At 57.2% G+C, this 15,484-nt stretch overlaps 1 protein-coding gene across 50 annotated transcripts in view; it reads right to left on the reverse strand.

Moving 5' to 3' along the window:
• The window catches only part of OSGIN1 (oxidative stress induced growth inhibitor 1), a 30,398-nt gene that overhangs the window by 7,337 nt on the left and 7,577 nt on the right, over positions 1–15,484 (reverse strand). For 9 of the 50 annotated variants that reach the window (XM_081514064.1, XM_081514081.1, XM_081514091.1 and 6 more), the window contains one exon: positions 5,387–5,410. The exons of 8 other annotated variants lie outside the window; for them this stretch is intronic. Coding sequence is in view for 9 of the 42 variants with exons in the window: in XM_081514051.1 (XP_081370177.1) it covers positions 9–105 (97 nt within the window). In the remaining 33 variants the exon portion in view is untranslated. Of the gene's footprint in view, positions 1–8; positions 332–2,554; positions 2,780–3,782; positions 3,855–4,331; positions 4,386–5,386; positions 5,411–15,484 lie in introns of all 50 variants that reach the window. 33 more of the 50 variants (XM_081514073.1, XM_081514093.1, XM_081514076.1 and 30 more) reach the window with 9 other exon arrangements.

Genomic DNA, 15,484 nt, shown 5'->3' on the forward strand with positions numbered 1-15,484 from the left:
GACCCTACCGACTGCAGCACGCCAGGCTTCCCTGTCCTTCACCACCTCCCGGAGTTCACTCAAACTCATGTCCATTGAGTAGGTGATGCCATCCAACCATCTCATCCTCTGTTGCCTCCTTCTCCTGCCTTCAATCTCTCCCAGCACCAGGGTCTTTTCCAGTGAGTTGGCTCTTTCTTGAAGCAAGCCCTGCCCAGCACGTCTGTGACAGCCACACCCCCACCTCACAGGCCAGCCCTCAGGTCTTCAGTGGACCTGGCTCTGGAGGGGCGCTTCTGAACTGGTGACAACGGGCCCATTCTTGGACCTCTCTGGGTCTTGGTTTCTTCATCTGTATAATGGGAATAATCATAGTCTCTACCTCATAGGTTTGTTGGTGGCGGGGGGGACACAGGGAGGTGCTGTACATGGAGTACCGACCTGGAGAAAACGGGCCATTGGGAAGAGCCCAGTGCTCAGGGGCTGGGCTAGGAAAGGCGGGCATACAGAGACGGGAAGCCGGAGCCTCTGGGTTTGGGGAGTTGGGCAACCCACTCCAGTACTCTTGCCTGGGAAACCTCATGGACAGAGGAGCCTGGTAGGCTGCAGCCATGAGGTCGCGAAGAGTCAGATACGACTAAGCAACTTCACTTTCACTTTTCACTTTCATGCACTGGAGAAGGAAATGGCAACCCACTCCAATATTCTTGCCTGGAGAATCCCAGAGACGAAGGAGCCTGGTAGGCTGCCGTCTATGGGGTCGCACAGAGTCGGACACGACTGAAGAGACTTAGCAGCCGCAGCAGCAGCCTTTAAACCTGGTCGTCTCTGGAGCGTCAGCGCCCTCTGCTGGCCACAAGCCCAAATCACTCCGAGGGACCCAACTCCAGAACTTGGAGCTGCAGGTCTCTCCAGGCGAGTCAAGACCCACCTTCTCCACGTCCCCCCAGCGCAGCTTTGCCTGAACACCCCAAGCACGCCTCTCCGCCTGACAGGGAGGCCGAGACCTTGCTATGAGATCTGGCTCATAGCAAGTGAAAGGATGAGTCAGTGGCACAGGGCCCAGACCGCCCTGAGCATAGCATCACTGGCCTTCAGAATTCTTTCAGGAAAAAGCTTAAATCTGGATTTTTATGTGAATTCCCTGATTTGGAAGAGTGGGCAACTGTTTCACGTTTTTTGCAAATCTTGAATGGGCTGAGGGAGCATGACCGAGGCAGCGTTTGATCTCTGATGTGCTAAGAGTGACAGCAACACCAGCGCCCCCCACCGGGCAGACGGGTGGGGGACAGCTGGAGGGGCTGGCCGGAGGACCTGGGTGTCGCTCCCACAGAGTGACAACCGACCCGTCCACAGCACTTTATAGTGTGCAGGGAGAGGAGCTTGCAGCTAAGCCACAGTGTCTGGGCCCCGCAGGCACCATGAGAGGTGGGCGCCATCACCTCCGGCTGGCAGTGAGGACAGGGGGTTCAGAGGCGGCAAGGTGCCTCAGGCGTCACAGGGGGTGTGCCCTCTGGTCTCCCGAGAACTGCCTCAGTGGGGCCTGGGCCGTGAGCTGTGTCTCCCATCGGGGACCCCTTGGCCCGCTCCACGCCTGGTTCCCTGTAGGGACCCTGCTGTTCGCCCTGGGGTGACACCACTGCCACACAGAACCACCAACATTTCTGTACTTCTGTGGGGTGAGCCGGGTGCTGAGCTTGCCCTGAACACTTGACGCACATTCACCAACTTAACCCATATTTAACAGGGTTGTTAGAAGTACTCTCACGACCGCGCCCATATTACAGATGGGGAAGCTGAGGCCCAGCGAGTGTCTCACTGTCCTGGATGGCTTGTGGGGAATTTGCCGCAACATGTGCAGGCTCAACTGGTTTTGAGCCCAGGCTGCCCTGTGCGAGGGCCTTCCCATGCCCCCCGAGGCGGTGTGACAGAGGCCCTTCCAGGCTGAGTGCAGCTCTGTCCCTGTGCTGCTGTTGGGGAGGGAGGCCACAGGGCCGGTGCTCCAGCTGGGAGGGGACAGCGTCTCACTGACCAGCCACTGGGTGTGCCGGTGGCCCTGGGGAAGGGGCTGTGGTTCCTAGAACACTCCCTTCACACAGCCCCGGGGCGCCACACTGCTGTCCTCACTGTCCCCCAGAACACCAGCAACAGGACGCAGGTGACGTCCCCGTTACAAGCTCCTTTCACATTGGCGGCTTTCATCCTCAGGGAACCCACTTTACAGATGAGCAAACTGAGGCTCAGGGCGCCCCCGAGGTCACAGAGCCAGTGGGTAATGAATCGAGAGTTTGGTCCTTAGACACCCCACAGCCCACCACAGTGGGTGCCCACGGAGCACCCACCCCAGGCCAAGTCCTTTTCTGCCCTGTCCCCGTGAATCCTCCCAGCGCCAGTAAGGGAAGTGTTTGCAGGAGCCCCTGTTTACAGACGAGGAACCAGAACGGACTGCCCTGTCTTCATGCTCCCAGGAGGAAGAAGGCCCCATTCACCACCCGGGCTTTTGGACCCCACATCCAGGGCTCATGCCAGAAACTTCTGGATGCCACACGCATGAGGTCACCACCCAGAGGCTGACCTGCGTGGTTACTTCCTGCGCCGCGATACACACAGGGCCCAAGTACCGAGACTTGAAGCTCTCGAAACCTCCTCCGAAACCTCCTCAGAAGAACGCATGCTGCCAACTTTCCATTTGAAAGTGTAACTTCCTATTTCTCACATGCTGTTTAGTTTTGGGGAGCTGGGAAGGTCAGTTTCCAACGTCCCTCTGGTTGAAGATGGCAAATGTTGACATTAAAAAGGCCTTCGAGTTCACAAGAGAAAAGAAGCGTAAAAGAAATGGAAATAGTCGCACCTTCCCAGGCGTGGAGCGTAGAGTTTGGAGCATTGCAATTTCTAGAGTTATTGAAGCTTAAACTGCTCTAAGGCTTAGGACACCTGTATGGCTACATTTACTGAGCACCTGTGGTATTTTTGCTCATTTCACTTTGATGACAACCCTCCTACCCCACCCCATGGATTTTTTTTTTTTCTGTTATCCCTATTGCCCAAAGGGAAAAACCGGGGTCAGGAGGGAGCAGGTGTCTTTTCCAGGAATGCCGGAGACCACACCCCAAACCCTGCCCTGTCAGACACCTGTCGGAGCCCCCTCTGAGGAAGATGGCCCAACAGTGCCCCCGGGAAAGTGGCGTGAGGCCGGGGCAGGGGAGGATGGGGAGGTGCTCCGTCAGCCCAAGTGCCACCTGCCAGGCACCAGGGTGAGCCCTTGGCCCCCACGCCCACCCCATGACACCAGCGCCCCCAGAGCCTCCCCCATCTGGAGCCCCAAGAGCTCTCCAGACCCTCTGAAACCCCACCCCTCATTCTCTGCACCCCAACCCTCCTGTGAGAAGCCAGGTCCCCCTCGACCCTGGGGGCTCGGTCCCATGAGAGCAGGAGAGGCAGGGACCAGAGGGCAGCACCCAGCCTGCCCGCGGGACCCCGTGTCCTCGGGGCGCCTGGCAGCCAGCCTGGGCTGGCCACATCTCTCTTTCCTGCCTGGAGTAGCATCACGTGGGCTGGGGTGAACTCCCAGGAAGCCAGCCTGCAGGGCAGCTGTCGGCCGAGGGTGCCAGGCACCTGGAGATGGGCATGGCCAGGAGGGGTGAGGGAGGATCTCCGGGGTGGGGTGGGGGTCATGCTGGTCGTGGGGAGCCAGGGTGGACCGCCCTCAGGACCGTCTGGGGTCCCCCTCCCTGGCTCCAGGGTCCTCCCCGGGTCGGGGCTACCTTCTCCCACCTCCCCCAAGCCTCGCCCGGGTCACTCACCTGACCGGCCGAGGTCGAGGACAGTGGGGAGCACGGTCAGGCCTCTCGGAGAACCGGGGGTTAGGGAGCCGGCTGAGGGAGCGGGACGCACATTACCCCGCGAGGATCCGAGAGGGTGCGAGAGGCCGGGAAGCCCGGGTATTTCAAGGGGCTGGGAAGAGGCGGGCGGAGGGCGGGGCCAGGAAAATCACTTTCATAAGCGTGAGTCAGCAGGAGCCCCTGGATGAATGAACTCGCACCCTTGAGGGCGGGCGGTCACGTTGCCAGCCCGGGGGACGGCCTTAGAGGGCCCACCCTGGGGTGGTCCACGGCGAGGAGGCGGGGCGGACACCGGCCAGGCTGAGCCAACCTGGCCTTTCGCCTTAGGGAGGCGGAGACAGCTCCGCCCAACGTACCATCAAGGCGGTAGCTTTAAGTGGAGCAAGCCCCGGTTCTGCTGGGGGTCTCCCCGCTTCTCCACCCCACGCCCACTCCTGCCTCGGCCCCAGGCTGGGAGCCCCGCCCGGCCCCCTCCTGGGCGGGCTGCCTGCGAGGGGGACCAAGTGGCACCTTTCCTTCCTGGGTCATCGCGGTGTCTCGGTGACTCATGCTTGGAGACTGTGCCTAAAACAAGGTTCATAGCTCCTTTTCTTCTTTTTTTTTTCCCCGTCTTTAGCCAGTAGCATTGCACACCTCACAATTCTTATGGACTTTATATTATCGTCTCTCCCCAAACCGGGATGTGGGTTCTGTATGGTGGGGGAAGCATCTCTACCGCTGCTCTATCCGGCGTCTGAGGGCACTCAGCACACGGTAGGGCGCTCAAGGAAGGAAGGTCGGGAGTGAGGACAGTGCTTGGCCTATAGACTCAGTGCCTATTAGCTTTTATTTCATTTTTCATGGGATCGTCACCTGCATCTTCCTCTCTTACCTGGATACTTTCCTGGCAGCCCTCCCCTGTGAGGGGGATGGGGGTTGTGTTTCGCCCCACTACCGCTGGGACCGGGGTGAAGCAAGGAGGCCCTCACCTTGTGTACAAAATTTAAGGGGATGCCCCAGAACACTCAGTGATCAAGAAAAGAGTATTTTCATGCAATTGCAGAAAACCAAAATTAATGCCCAAATGGTACTTCCCTGGCAGTCCAGTGGTTAAGACTCTGCGCTCCCAATGCAGGGGCACAGGTTTGATCCTGGTCAGGGAACTAAGACCTCTCATGCTTCACGGTGCAACCAAAAAAAAAAAAAGATTAAAAAAAAATAATGTCCAAAACCCAAGATAAACAAAATTGTTAAAACTTCAGACAAAGGCAGGCTCTCTAACCATGACATGCAGAGCAGTAGTGGAACCTGCTGCAAAAATCAGAATGCTGATGCTGTCTTTATTAAACACTGATATTTTGTTCATCCTGGATTTTGGTGTTTTTTATATTCTTGCTTTTTAAAAATATTGTGGGACTTCTGTGGTTAAGAATCCACCTGCCAATGCAGGGGACACGGGTTCGATCCCTGGTCTGGGAAGATCCCACATGCTGCAACTAAGCCCATGCACCACCAGTGCTGAGCCCGTGTGCCCCAGAGCCTGTGCTCGGCAACAAGAGAACAACAACAGTGAGAAACCCACGCACCTCAAGGAAGTTAGCCCCCGCTCACTGCAACGAGAGAAGACCCGCAAGCAGCAACGAAGATCCAGCGCAGCCAAAAACAAACAAACAAACAAACAAACAAATAATAATGTTAAAAAATTAAAAACATTGTATGAGGACTTCCCTGGCCATCCACTGATTAAGACTGCACTTTCACTGCAGGGGATGTGGGTTCGATCCGCGGTCAGGGAACTAAGATCCCACATGCCGAAAGGCATGGCCAAAATGTAAACAACAAAGAAATAAAAAGATTGCATGAGCACACTAAGTGCCCTGATGACAGAATGCTTTGTTGCCCCTTGCGTTTTGTGCCCGAGGTGATGTCTGTGTCCTAGTCCTGGCCCTGGTGGCCACAGAGGACCAGGGCCCTGCCCTGGAACAAGCACAGCCTGGAACATGCACAGAGGGCGGCCGGGAGGGCGGGAACCAGGGCTGACTGTGGGGCTCCTGTGGGGATGGGAGAGGCAGAGAGGTGCACCTGACAGGGAGGGGCTGGTGGCAAGGGTTTGGGGGGCAGTGTGAGGAGCTGGGGTGAGGAGGCCTTGGGGCCCCGGGACCCACGAACCATGTGAGCGGTCCAGGCAGGACTGCAGCCACGGTGCGGTGTGGCGGTAAGAGCTGGTTTCTGGGCTCAGCCTTATGCGCTGGGTGAGCCTGGGGGCGGCAGGGGGCCCCGGGGGCCTCCCTTTACCCAGGAGAAGGGGCACTCAGAGTCTTTTCCCCTGGGGTCCTCGGCGGCAGGGACACTTGGTGCCACGTGACACAGCGGGACAGAACATGCAGGCAGGAATCCACTGCTCCCTGGCGGGCCCCCGGCTCTGCTGTACACGTGCTGTGTGACCTTGGCCCGGTGGCCTACTTCTCTGGGCCTCTGTTCCAGGGGTCCTTGTTACCAAAACTCCCTGACACCCTGAGGTGCACCCCACACACCCCAGGTTCTAGTCCAGGGCTGTCACACTGGAGCAGTGACAGCAAACTGCAGCCCCGCCATCCTCTAGCTGTCTCCCCTTCCCCACCCCAGGGCCCTGGTCTGCAACCCCCTGGTGGTTTTGGGTGCGTAAACTGAGGCAGACAGAGACACTCCAGGCTCAGAGATTCCCACCCAGGGCCTGCTGGAGCGGGGAGGAGGGACCCTGAGGCTCACAACCCAGAGGGGTGCCTGGGAAGGAGGTGAGCACCGGGGATCCCATCTCTGGGCCTGGCAGGTCCTTCCGCACAAGCTGCCCCGCTGCCCACACTGGCCCTGACCCCTTTTCCGGAATTTGAGGATTTGCTGATGTGGGAGAATTGTGTGCAGGAGATGGACTTTCTTCCCTGGCGCCTGTTTACCTGACAGCAGATGATCAGAAATAAAATGTGTTGAGTTGCTGCCAGAAAGCTCGACCAAGACTGAGACTGATAATGTCCCAGGCAGACAAAGGGGCAAAGGTTAGAGGGGCCGCAGACAGAGAGAAAGAGCACGATGGAGCTGTGCAGTTTGACTGTGGGGGACCAGCTCTCTTGGAGTCCACTGGGCACCCCCGCGTTCCTTTGGACCCGTCCTGCCCCCTGCTCGGCCGTGACCTCCCGTGGTTATTAAGCCCCTGAAATGTGAGCCTCCTCATTCTGATGTGCTCAAAGTACATGCAGAAAATAAAAACATAGGCACCCAGGTAACTTTGAATCTCAGATAAATAAGAAATAAACTTTGAATATGTCCCATGCAATATTTAGGATATACTTACGCTAAAAACTTTTATTTCCATTGCTTAAAATTCAAAGTTACCTGGGCAGGCTGTATGTCACCTGGCAAAATCTAGTCATTAAGTGTAAAACATACACTAGATTTCAAACTGTTAGTAAGAATGAAAAAAAAAAACAACTAAAAAAGAAAAGGTAAAATGGCTTAATGACTTTTGTATGGATTCCAGGTTGATATGAAAATCACGAAAATCCTTTGGACATCCTGGGTTAATGGAGATGCATCATGGACACGAGCTTGTTTAACGAGGCTGTTGGGAAATTGGCAGTTACATGCACAGCTCTCACTTGGCATCGATGGGACCCTGGTGCCTACCACTCATGCAGACCTGGGCGTTTCAGGACGTTCCCTGGTTTAGCACCGAAAGCCCCACCACGTTCCAGGAACTCCTCAGTCCTGGACAAACCGGGAAGGCTGGTACCCTGGGGCATTGCAGGGGGTTGGGCATCTCACTTCTGAGCCGCTCTCTCCTGCTCTGGGCCTTGCAGTGCCAGCGTGGGGCTGGCAAGGTGGTAACAGCCAGTTCGGCAGCTGAGGGTGGGGGGTGGGGCTCAGAGAGGCCAATCTCGAGCCTGAAGTCCCACAGCATGGGTGGCAGAACTGGGGCACGAACCCAGAGCTGTGACTGCAGAGCCTGGGCGCTTGCAGGAAAAAGGTCCCCCACGGAGGAACTGAGGAAGGAAGGAAGCCTGCTTCCTTCTCAGATGCAAAGGCATGGACCTCTGGACTCTCCCGAAGGGCCCCCTGTCTCCACGGCCGCCCCCTCTACGAGGTGTGCGCAAGGCAAGGTGTTTCAGGGAATCGGTACGATCTGTTAACCAGTCCAGTGAGGAAGGCACGGCGCTGTTACTTTCCCATTGCACAGGGGAGGAAACTGAGGCCTGAGAATCTGAGATGTGGCCCCATGTTGTCAGGGGCGGCAGAGCTGGGCTGTGCCTAGCATCCTGGCGTGACCAGGCCAGGCCCGGCCAGCGCGTGACCAGAGAGCTAATATTTGCCCTGGCCGCTTACAGAGCCCTGTCATGTCATCTACCACGTTCCATCAATTTTCCTGAAAACCCGTGGAGGTGGGCAAATATTTTCAATAACCAGTTTAGTTTACAGATGAGGAAACCTGGAGGGGCTTGTCCAAGGCCGCGGGGCAGAGAAAGGGGAGGGAGTTCAGACTTTAGTCTGGCAGCCCTGGGATACCTGGTGAGCAGCCAGGGCTCAGCGCGGGTTCACAGCCCCCGTAGTCACCGTGGACCCCCGGGTAGATGGGTTCCAAGCTGGGGGAGCCCGTGCCCTGCCCCCTCACATTGAGAGACCCCGGAGGGTCCCAAGGAGGAGCTGGGGCTCTCCAGCCACCTTCTCTGCTTGCTGATCCCTGCCTCTTTTCTTTAAAAACCAGAGGGAAAGGGACTTCCCTGGTGGTCCAGTGGTTAAGAGTCTGCCTGCCAATGCAGGGGACACGGGTTCGATCCCTGGCCTGGGAAGATCCCACATGTCACGGAGCAACTAAGCTCGTGTGCCACAACCACTGAAGCCCTCGTGCCTGGAGTCTGTGCTCTGCAACGAGAAGCCACCACGATGAGAAGCCCAAGCACTGCAACTAGAGAGTTTCTCTGCAACTAGAGAAGAGCCCATGTAGCAACAAAGACCTGTGCAGCGAAAAAAAAAATGCCAACACGGGAATGTCTTGGCAAGGGAATGACTGTGTCTGCCCAACAGTCAGGGTGGACAGGGGTCCAGGCTAGGGTGTAAAAGACTTCCAGTCTGGAGTCAGACCAACCAGGATTCTGGCTCCATCGCTTTTAGCTGTGTGATTTTAGACGAGTGACTTAACCTCTCTGGGCTTCCGTTGTCCTATCCACGAGCTGTAGACGGGGCAGAGCCGTGTCTCATCCCTGCTGCACGTCAGAATCACTTGGGAGGGGGTGGATTTAAAGACACACTGACACCCAGGCCCGGGTCCCTCAAACTCTGATGTCCTGGGTCTGTAATGCAGAGGGACACGGGCTGTACCACCAGCCACGGCCACGTGCACCACAGCTGGGGGCCTCTGTCCCTGCCACTGCTGGGAGGTGAGCTGAGATACAGCCCAGGAACTTCCTGGGCCCTGGAGGTGCCCAATACACTGGACTCCCTTCCAGACTGGCAGCCCATCTCTTTGTAAACCACGTTCTTGACGCTGTTGCCAGAACAGCTGTGAGGTCTGAAAGAGAGGTTTAAGTGTTTGGAATGGCCAGGCCACCAGGACAGCAGGGGCCAACAGGTAACCCAGGCAGGGCCTCCACCAACCGGACAGAACTGCATGTCACCTTGCTTATCTCCCGGGACATGGTTTCGCCAACTCTGACATTTGAATTCAATGGAAAAACTTGATGTTGACCCCACCCCCCACCCCTGCCAATGGCTTTGCATCTCATTCTCTATGCACAGCTATCCCCAGAGCCTGAATTCCAATCCTAAGGGGAAACCCGAAGCGACAGACAAACCCTGGCCATGACCGACAAGGAGAAACCCACCAAGCACTCATGTTCAGAGCAAAAAGTAGGTGACTTCCGTGCTGGCCACTGAGAACGGTCCAGCCAGCGTGGCCAGTGCCCAGAGAGGACCATTCTGCAGCCTTTGGAAATGACAGCTACAGAGCCTGGAGGCAACATGCAAACCCTTTATGATAGAAACAAGAGGGGTTTCCCTAGTGGCTCAGTGGTAAAGGATCTGCCTGCCAATGCAGGAGACACGGAACCAAATGCTGGCCTGGGAGGATTCCACGTTACATGGAGCAACTAAGCCCGTGCACCACTGCTGAGCCTGAGCTCTAGAGCCCATGAGCTGCAACTACTGAAGCCCGTGTGCCTAGAGCCCGTGCTCTGCAACAAGGGAAGGCACTGCAATGAGAAGCCCAAACACCACAACTAGAGAGTAGCCGCTTCTCGCCACAGCTAAAGTCTGCACAGCAGACCCAGCACAGCCAAAATAAATAAATAAAATCTAAAAAAATATTTGTTAAAAAAAAAAATCATGAGCCTGTGGACAGGTACTGAAGAGGAATCGGGGGGCGGGGGAGGGGGGGAAGCTAGAATGTTTGCCAGAGCCATGGAATTGTAGATGGATTTTTCTTTTTTGGCTTCCTCGTGATACATGTGGGATCTTAGTTCCCTGACCAGGGAACAAGCCTGTGCCCCACTGCATTGAGAGCACAGAGTCCTAACTGCTGGACTGCCAGGGAATTCCTGGAGTTGGATTTTTAGAATCTGAATTTTCATTATCTTTGTATAATCAATAATAAATTGTCATCAGTTCAGTTCAGTCGCTCAGTCCTGTCTGACTCTGCGACCCCAGTGACTGCAGCACCCCAGGCTTCCCTGTCCATCACCAACTCCCGGAGTTTACTCAAACTTGTGTCCATTGAGTCAGACCCTGCGGCTCCCCTGAACCCTTCCCACCTTCCCCCAGTTTCTCCAGCAAAGCCGCCTGGTTCTGTCCTGGGGGCTTCCATCTTCCCTCTGCCTTCCCCGTCCTCCTCAATGACTTCCACCTCAGCGGAAGTGCGGCCACCCCCGTGACCCCCCAACTCTCAACCCCATTCCCTCCGAAGCCCCCCCCCATGCGGTCTTCTCCCTAACTCAGGACACTTGGGCATGAAGCGCGGGTGGTCTTGCCTGGTCTGGTTGGTGAGGCGGGGGCCTCCCAGGTTATACGCCCCAAGCGCAGGGAGCTCGAGACTTGCCAGCTGCGGTCATCCCCGCCCCCTCTGAACAGCCGAGAGCAGGATTGGGAGAGGTTTGTCCAGAATGAGAGGAAAGCATGGCAGGGCGGCCTGCGGGGGACAGCGTGGGCACGGGGGGGACCCCTCGACCGGGAGCCCTGGAGGGACCCAGCAGGGAGGGGTGAGGTCTAAGGCACGGCTTGTCAGACACTCTGGAGGGAGCGGGGCCTCAGCGGGGAAGGCCAGAAGTCTAGAATCCTGCTTCCCGCGGCCACAGCACCAGAAAGCCCACAGGCCTCCCTGGGCCCTCACAGCACTCTGCAGAGAGACAGTCGGGATACGAGCTGGGCTGCAGGGCAAGCCCCTGCCTGGCCATCGAAGCTCCGGAGCAGTGTGTAGGCTGCGGAGGCTGATTGGTGAGAGTTGGCAGTGCCTCGGGCCAGGATGCTGGCGGTTCAGGTTGACAGTGGACATGGGCGGTTGGTCCATTCTGGAGCCAGCATCAGTGTGACTCAGGGACGGGTTGTCATCCGAGTGAGGGGCGCTGTCCCGCTCAAGGCGGAGCAGCTGACAGGCTCTCCCCGAAAGAAAAGCCTGGATCAGTGCACCTGCCAATTCCTATGGCTGAAACATTCCCACCATGGCTGGAGTTGAGACCAAACTGAACCCCAGCTGGCTCCTGCTTCCTTGTGGTCACTGTCTTCATCCTTATCCCCAGCACTTATTGCCTTCATCGTCATTACAGCCATCATCTCCATCATCACCATCATCATCTCCACCATCTTCATCGTCACCACCATCATCATTTTCTTTATCACCATCCCTTCATCTGCAGCATCGCTGGGTTGAGGGATAAGAGGACTGCTCCTTACCCGTAGTTTCAAATCTTCGGCCATGGCTGAGTCCTACTTGCCCATTTTAAACGGGGGGCAATCCCGTGGTGCAGATGGAAATGGCAACCCACTCTAGTATTCTTGCCTTGAGAATTCCACTGACAGAGGAGCCTGGCGGACTACAGTCCACGGGGTCGCAAAGAGTCAGACACAACTGAACAACTAACACGATCCCGTGGTGGCACAGAGCCGGGGGTAAGGAGATGGCTGGGACAAGGGGGTGTCTGTCTGAACAGACGAGAGCCCCGCCTTGTTCACAGGGCTGCGTGCAGCAGGACCCGACAGGCCCCGGGCTCCTTGGACTGACAGGGGAGCCTGGGCCACCTGCCGCCTGCCTGCAGCGCTGGGCCGCCACCCTCGGGCACGGACAAGTCGGGGCAGGGCCTTGGAGGCTCCATGTGTTTGGTGCCCCCAGGGAGGTGGGGAGCAGCCTGGCTATCCAGGGTTGGACAGGAGGGGTGTCTCCTGCAGGAGTGGGGTGCCTGGCCCCCCTCACTGCAGGATGATGCCTGCACTGTCAGCGACAACGCTCCAGCAGTGGAACACGAGGCACTGGGGCTAAACCTCATCAGGGTATTGGGCCCGGCTCTGCTCTCTCCGCAACTCCGGGTGGGGACGGGCTTGTTCAGCTCTGGCCATCAGGGACTGTGGACCAGACCCCGGCTCACTGCGGCCTTCTTCTTCCTTCTGGAGCCCAGCCTGCACCCTCTCTTTGAAGAGGGTGGGCAGATGTGTCCCCCCAGCCAGGGGGCAGGAGCACATGGCTCTCTGCTCAGGTGCCTCCTGCCTGAGCACCGGGACTCAGCGCTCAGAGGGGGCCGCCCCAGGAGCCCAATGCCTCACCTTCCAGGGGGAGAAGCCGGGGTCCACGAGGGGAAGGGGTGCCTCAGGGGGCCACCACGGTGCTTCCCCTACAAAGGCCATGAAGGAAGACAGACCTCACTCATCATCCAGGAGACGAAGACCCGCAGGGAGATGAGCTGACGAGCATGTGAAATAGATTCACAGGCGCAGAAAACAAACTTATGGTTACCCAAGGGAAAAGGGGGGATGGACAAATTAGGAGTTTGGGGTTAACAGATGCACACTGTCACACATTAAATAGATGGATGATAATGGCCTGCTGTACAGCACAGGGCACTATACTCAATATCTTGTAGCGATGTGTAACAGGAATCTGAAAAAGAGAATCACTTTGCTGTCCACCTGAAACTAGCACAACATTGGAAATCAACTATACTTCGATTTAAAAAAAAAAGGCACATCAAGACGGTGATGGCAGACCTTAAGCCCAGTGAGACCCCTTCTGAGCCCCGAAAGCCTGAGCAGTGGCCCGGTTCAGAGGTGTGCCCCGGGAAGGTCTGCCAGCCAGTCGTTCTCAGAGTAAGAGACGCCTCACAGCAAAGGAATTTAGTAATGCCTGAGTGTGGTCCCGAGGGCTTTCTCTCAGTCGTTCACGCCATCATCAAGCTCTGAGCTTCCACCAGACCCCGTGTCCTACTACAGAGACCCTGCAACTGGAGGCCAGTCCTGACGCTAGCCTTGGACGAGCAAGCGCCCTGCACCCGCAGGTCTCCACAGCCCTCCTCGCCAGGCCTCCCCACACCCACCAGCCTGGAGCTCCTGGTGGGCTTCTCTGCACAGTCAGGTGCCGGGGACTCGAGAGCTGATTGCACCTCGATTCCTGGGAGGGGTCCCCAGAGCCAGGGGGGCATGGATCCCGTCGCTTCGCCACCGTCACCTCCCCCGATCTGTCCGTGTCATCGGACCCCTCCATCTCTTGCCTGCATCGCGCTGATCTGCAGTCACTGTTCACTCCACACAGTGGGTGTAACATAACTCACAACGAAATGCACGCTTACCAAGTGTGCAGACGTGGGCACCCATGTGCCCCCCCACCGGTCACGACACAGGACACACCCAGCTTCCAGGAACACCCCCCCCCCTTCTGACCCTGGTCCCCACCCGTTGGTGTTGGCTACTCGAAATCTTTCCAACATCCGAATCACACAGAATCACGTCTGGACCTCCGGCTCCGGGATCCCCTCACGCGTGGCGTGAGGGCAGAGTCCCAACTGGGCAGCCTCGCCAGGCCCTCCATCACCGGCCCTGCTCATCTCCCCAACCGTATCTCTGGCTCTGGCCCGGCATGGACCTCACATTCCAGCAGTGTCGGAGGCACACACATCACTTCCGTCCTTTTGCACCGACTGTCCTTTCCGCTCCATTGCCCTACCCGGAGGGTGGCCGCCTTGTTTTCTGAGATCTGACCAGAGCGTCTTGGAGACCTGATTACATCTCTCGGGCCCTGACCTGCATCTTCCAGCCATGTCCGTGCCTGCTTGAGGCCACGTTGGCTCGAGGGCTCTGCTGAGCACCCTGGTTTGCGCTGTCGGCGGGGGGTGGGGGGGGCGGTGCCCCACGGTCAAGGCAGCTCCTTCCTCCCAGCTACGTCCTCAGATCCCTGCAGGAGGTCTGGCACATGGGAAGCCTCAATGAACATGCAGTAAAGACACATCTGCCCGTGGTAATGCCCACACGTCTAGAGTGTGCAGCCCCGGGAATCAGTGCACATCTGTGACCCCCGAGTGACCGATCAGGTCAAGACACGGAACACACGGGCATCTCCATCTGACTCTTATCCCCAGAGGCCAGTGTTGCCTGTTCTTGAACCTGACATAAGGAACCACACAGGATGTCCGCTCTGCGTCTGCCTGCCCCGTTCACTCCAGAGTCTGGCCCTGAAAGGCACCTTCCCAGGCCTGAATCCCGCTGCCTCTGTGGCCAGCGGCCTTGGCACCCCTGCCTGATGGAGTTCCTTCCTCTCCCAAGATTTCTCTTCCTGCTTCTCCTTCCATCCTCAGCCCGGGCAGGGGATTTGTCAGCAAGTTACCCTTGAAACCCAGTGACCCGAGCTGCGGCTGTGCCCTGGTCCCACTCGGGGATGCCGGTCACTGCCCCTGTTCCCTGCGCCTCACTGCATCCCCTCTTTGCAACCTCTTGACGTCTGGCCCAGGCACGTGACCCTGGTCTACCTGGCCACACCTCCAAAGCTGAATCCTCAAGCTGGGGCCCCCAGACCAGCAGCATCAGTACCACCTGGGAACTCAGAGAAGCAAGTTCACCCCAGACTCACTGTCCAGGAAAAACTCTTTCTTTCCTTTGGTCTCATACTTCCAGCACTTCTGACCCCAGATGTGTGGTTGTCTGCCCACAGCGACCAAGTGTCAGACCCCAGCTGAGGGTCCTACAGTTCAATTCTGTCACTAACCAGAGACTGCACAGACCCCACAAGTTAAGGGCTCAGTCTCACCAAGTGAGCACACTTCAGATGACCCACAATTCTGTCCGCCTCAGCCACAAATCAGAGGTTCCCATGAACCAAACGCCCCCGGCCCCGGCTTCGCTAATTTGCTGGAGGGAACCCACAAAACACTTTAAAATGCGATCGCTGATTTAGTAACTACAAATGTTTTTACAGATGCAAATAAACAGGCAGATGAAGAGAGAGATGGGGAAGGTCTGGAAGGGTCTGAGCATAGGCTTTTCTGTCCCCTGTGGAGTTGGCGTGCGTCACCCTCCTGGCACAGGGTCATATGCACCCACCTGGCAGCTCTCCAAGCCCCCTACTTTAGGGACATTTATGAGGCTTCATCAGGTAGGCATGATCAATTATTAACTCACTCGATAGCCTTTCACCCCTCCCTGGAGGGCGGGAGAGGGGCTGAAATCTCTGAGCTGCCCATCCCCAT

The sequence above is a fragment of the Giraffa tippelskirchi genome, chromosome 7, assembly GCF_054371585.1.
Source record: "Giraffa tippelskirchi isolate mGirTip1 chromosome 7, T2T-mGirTip1v1.2.pri, whole genome shotgun sequence".
Taxonomy (NCBI): Eukaryota; Metazoa; Chordata; class Mammalia; order Artiodactyla; family Giraffidae; genus Giraffa; species Giraffa tippelskirchi.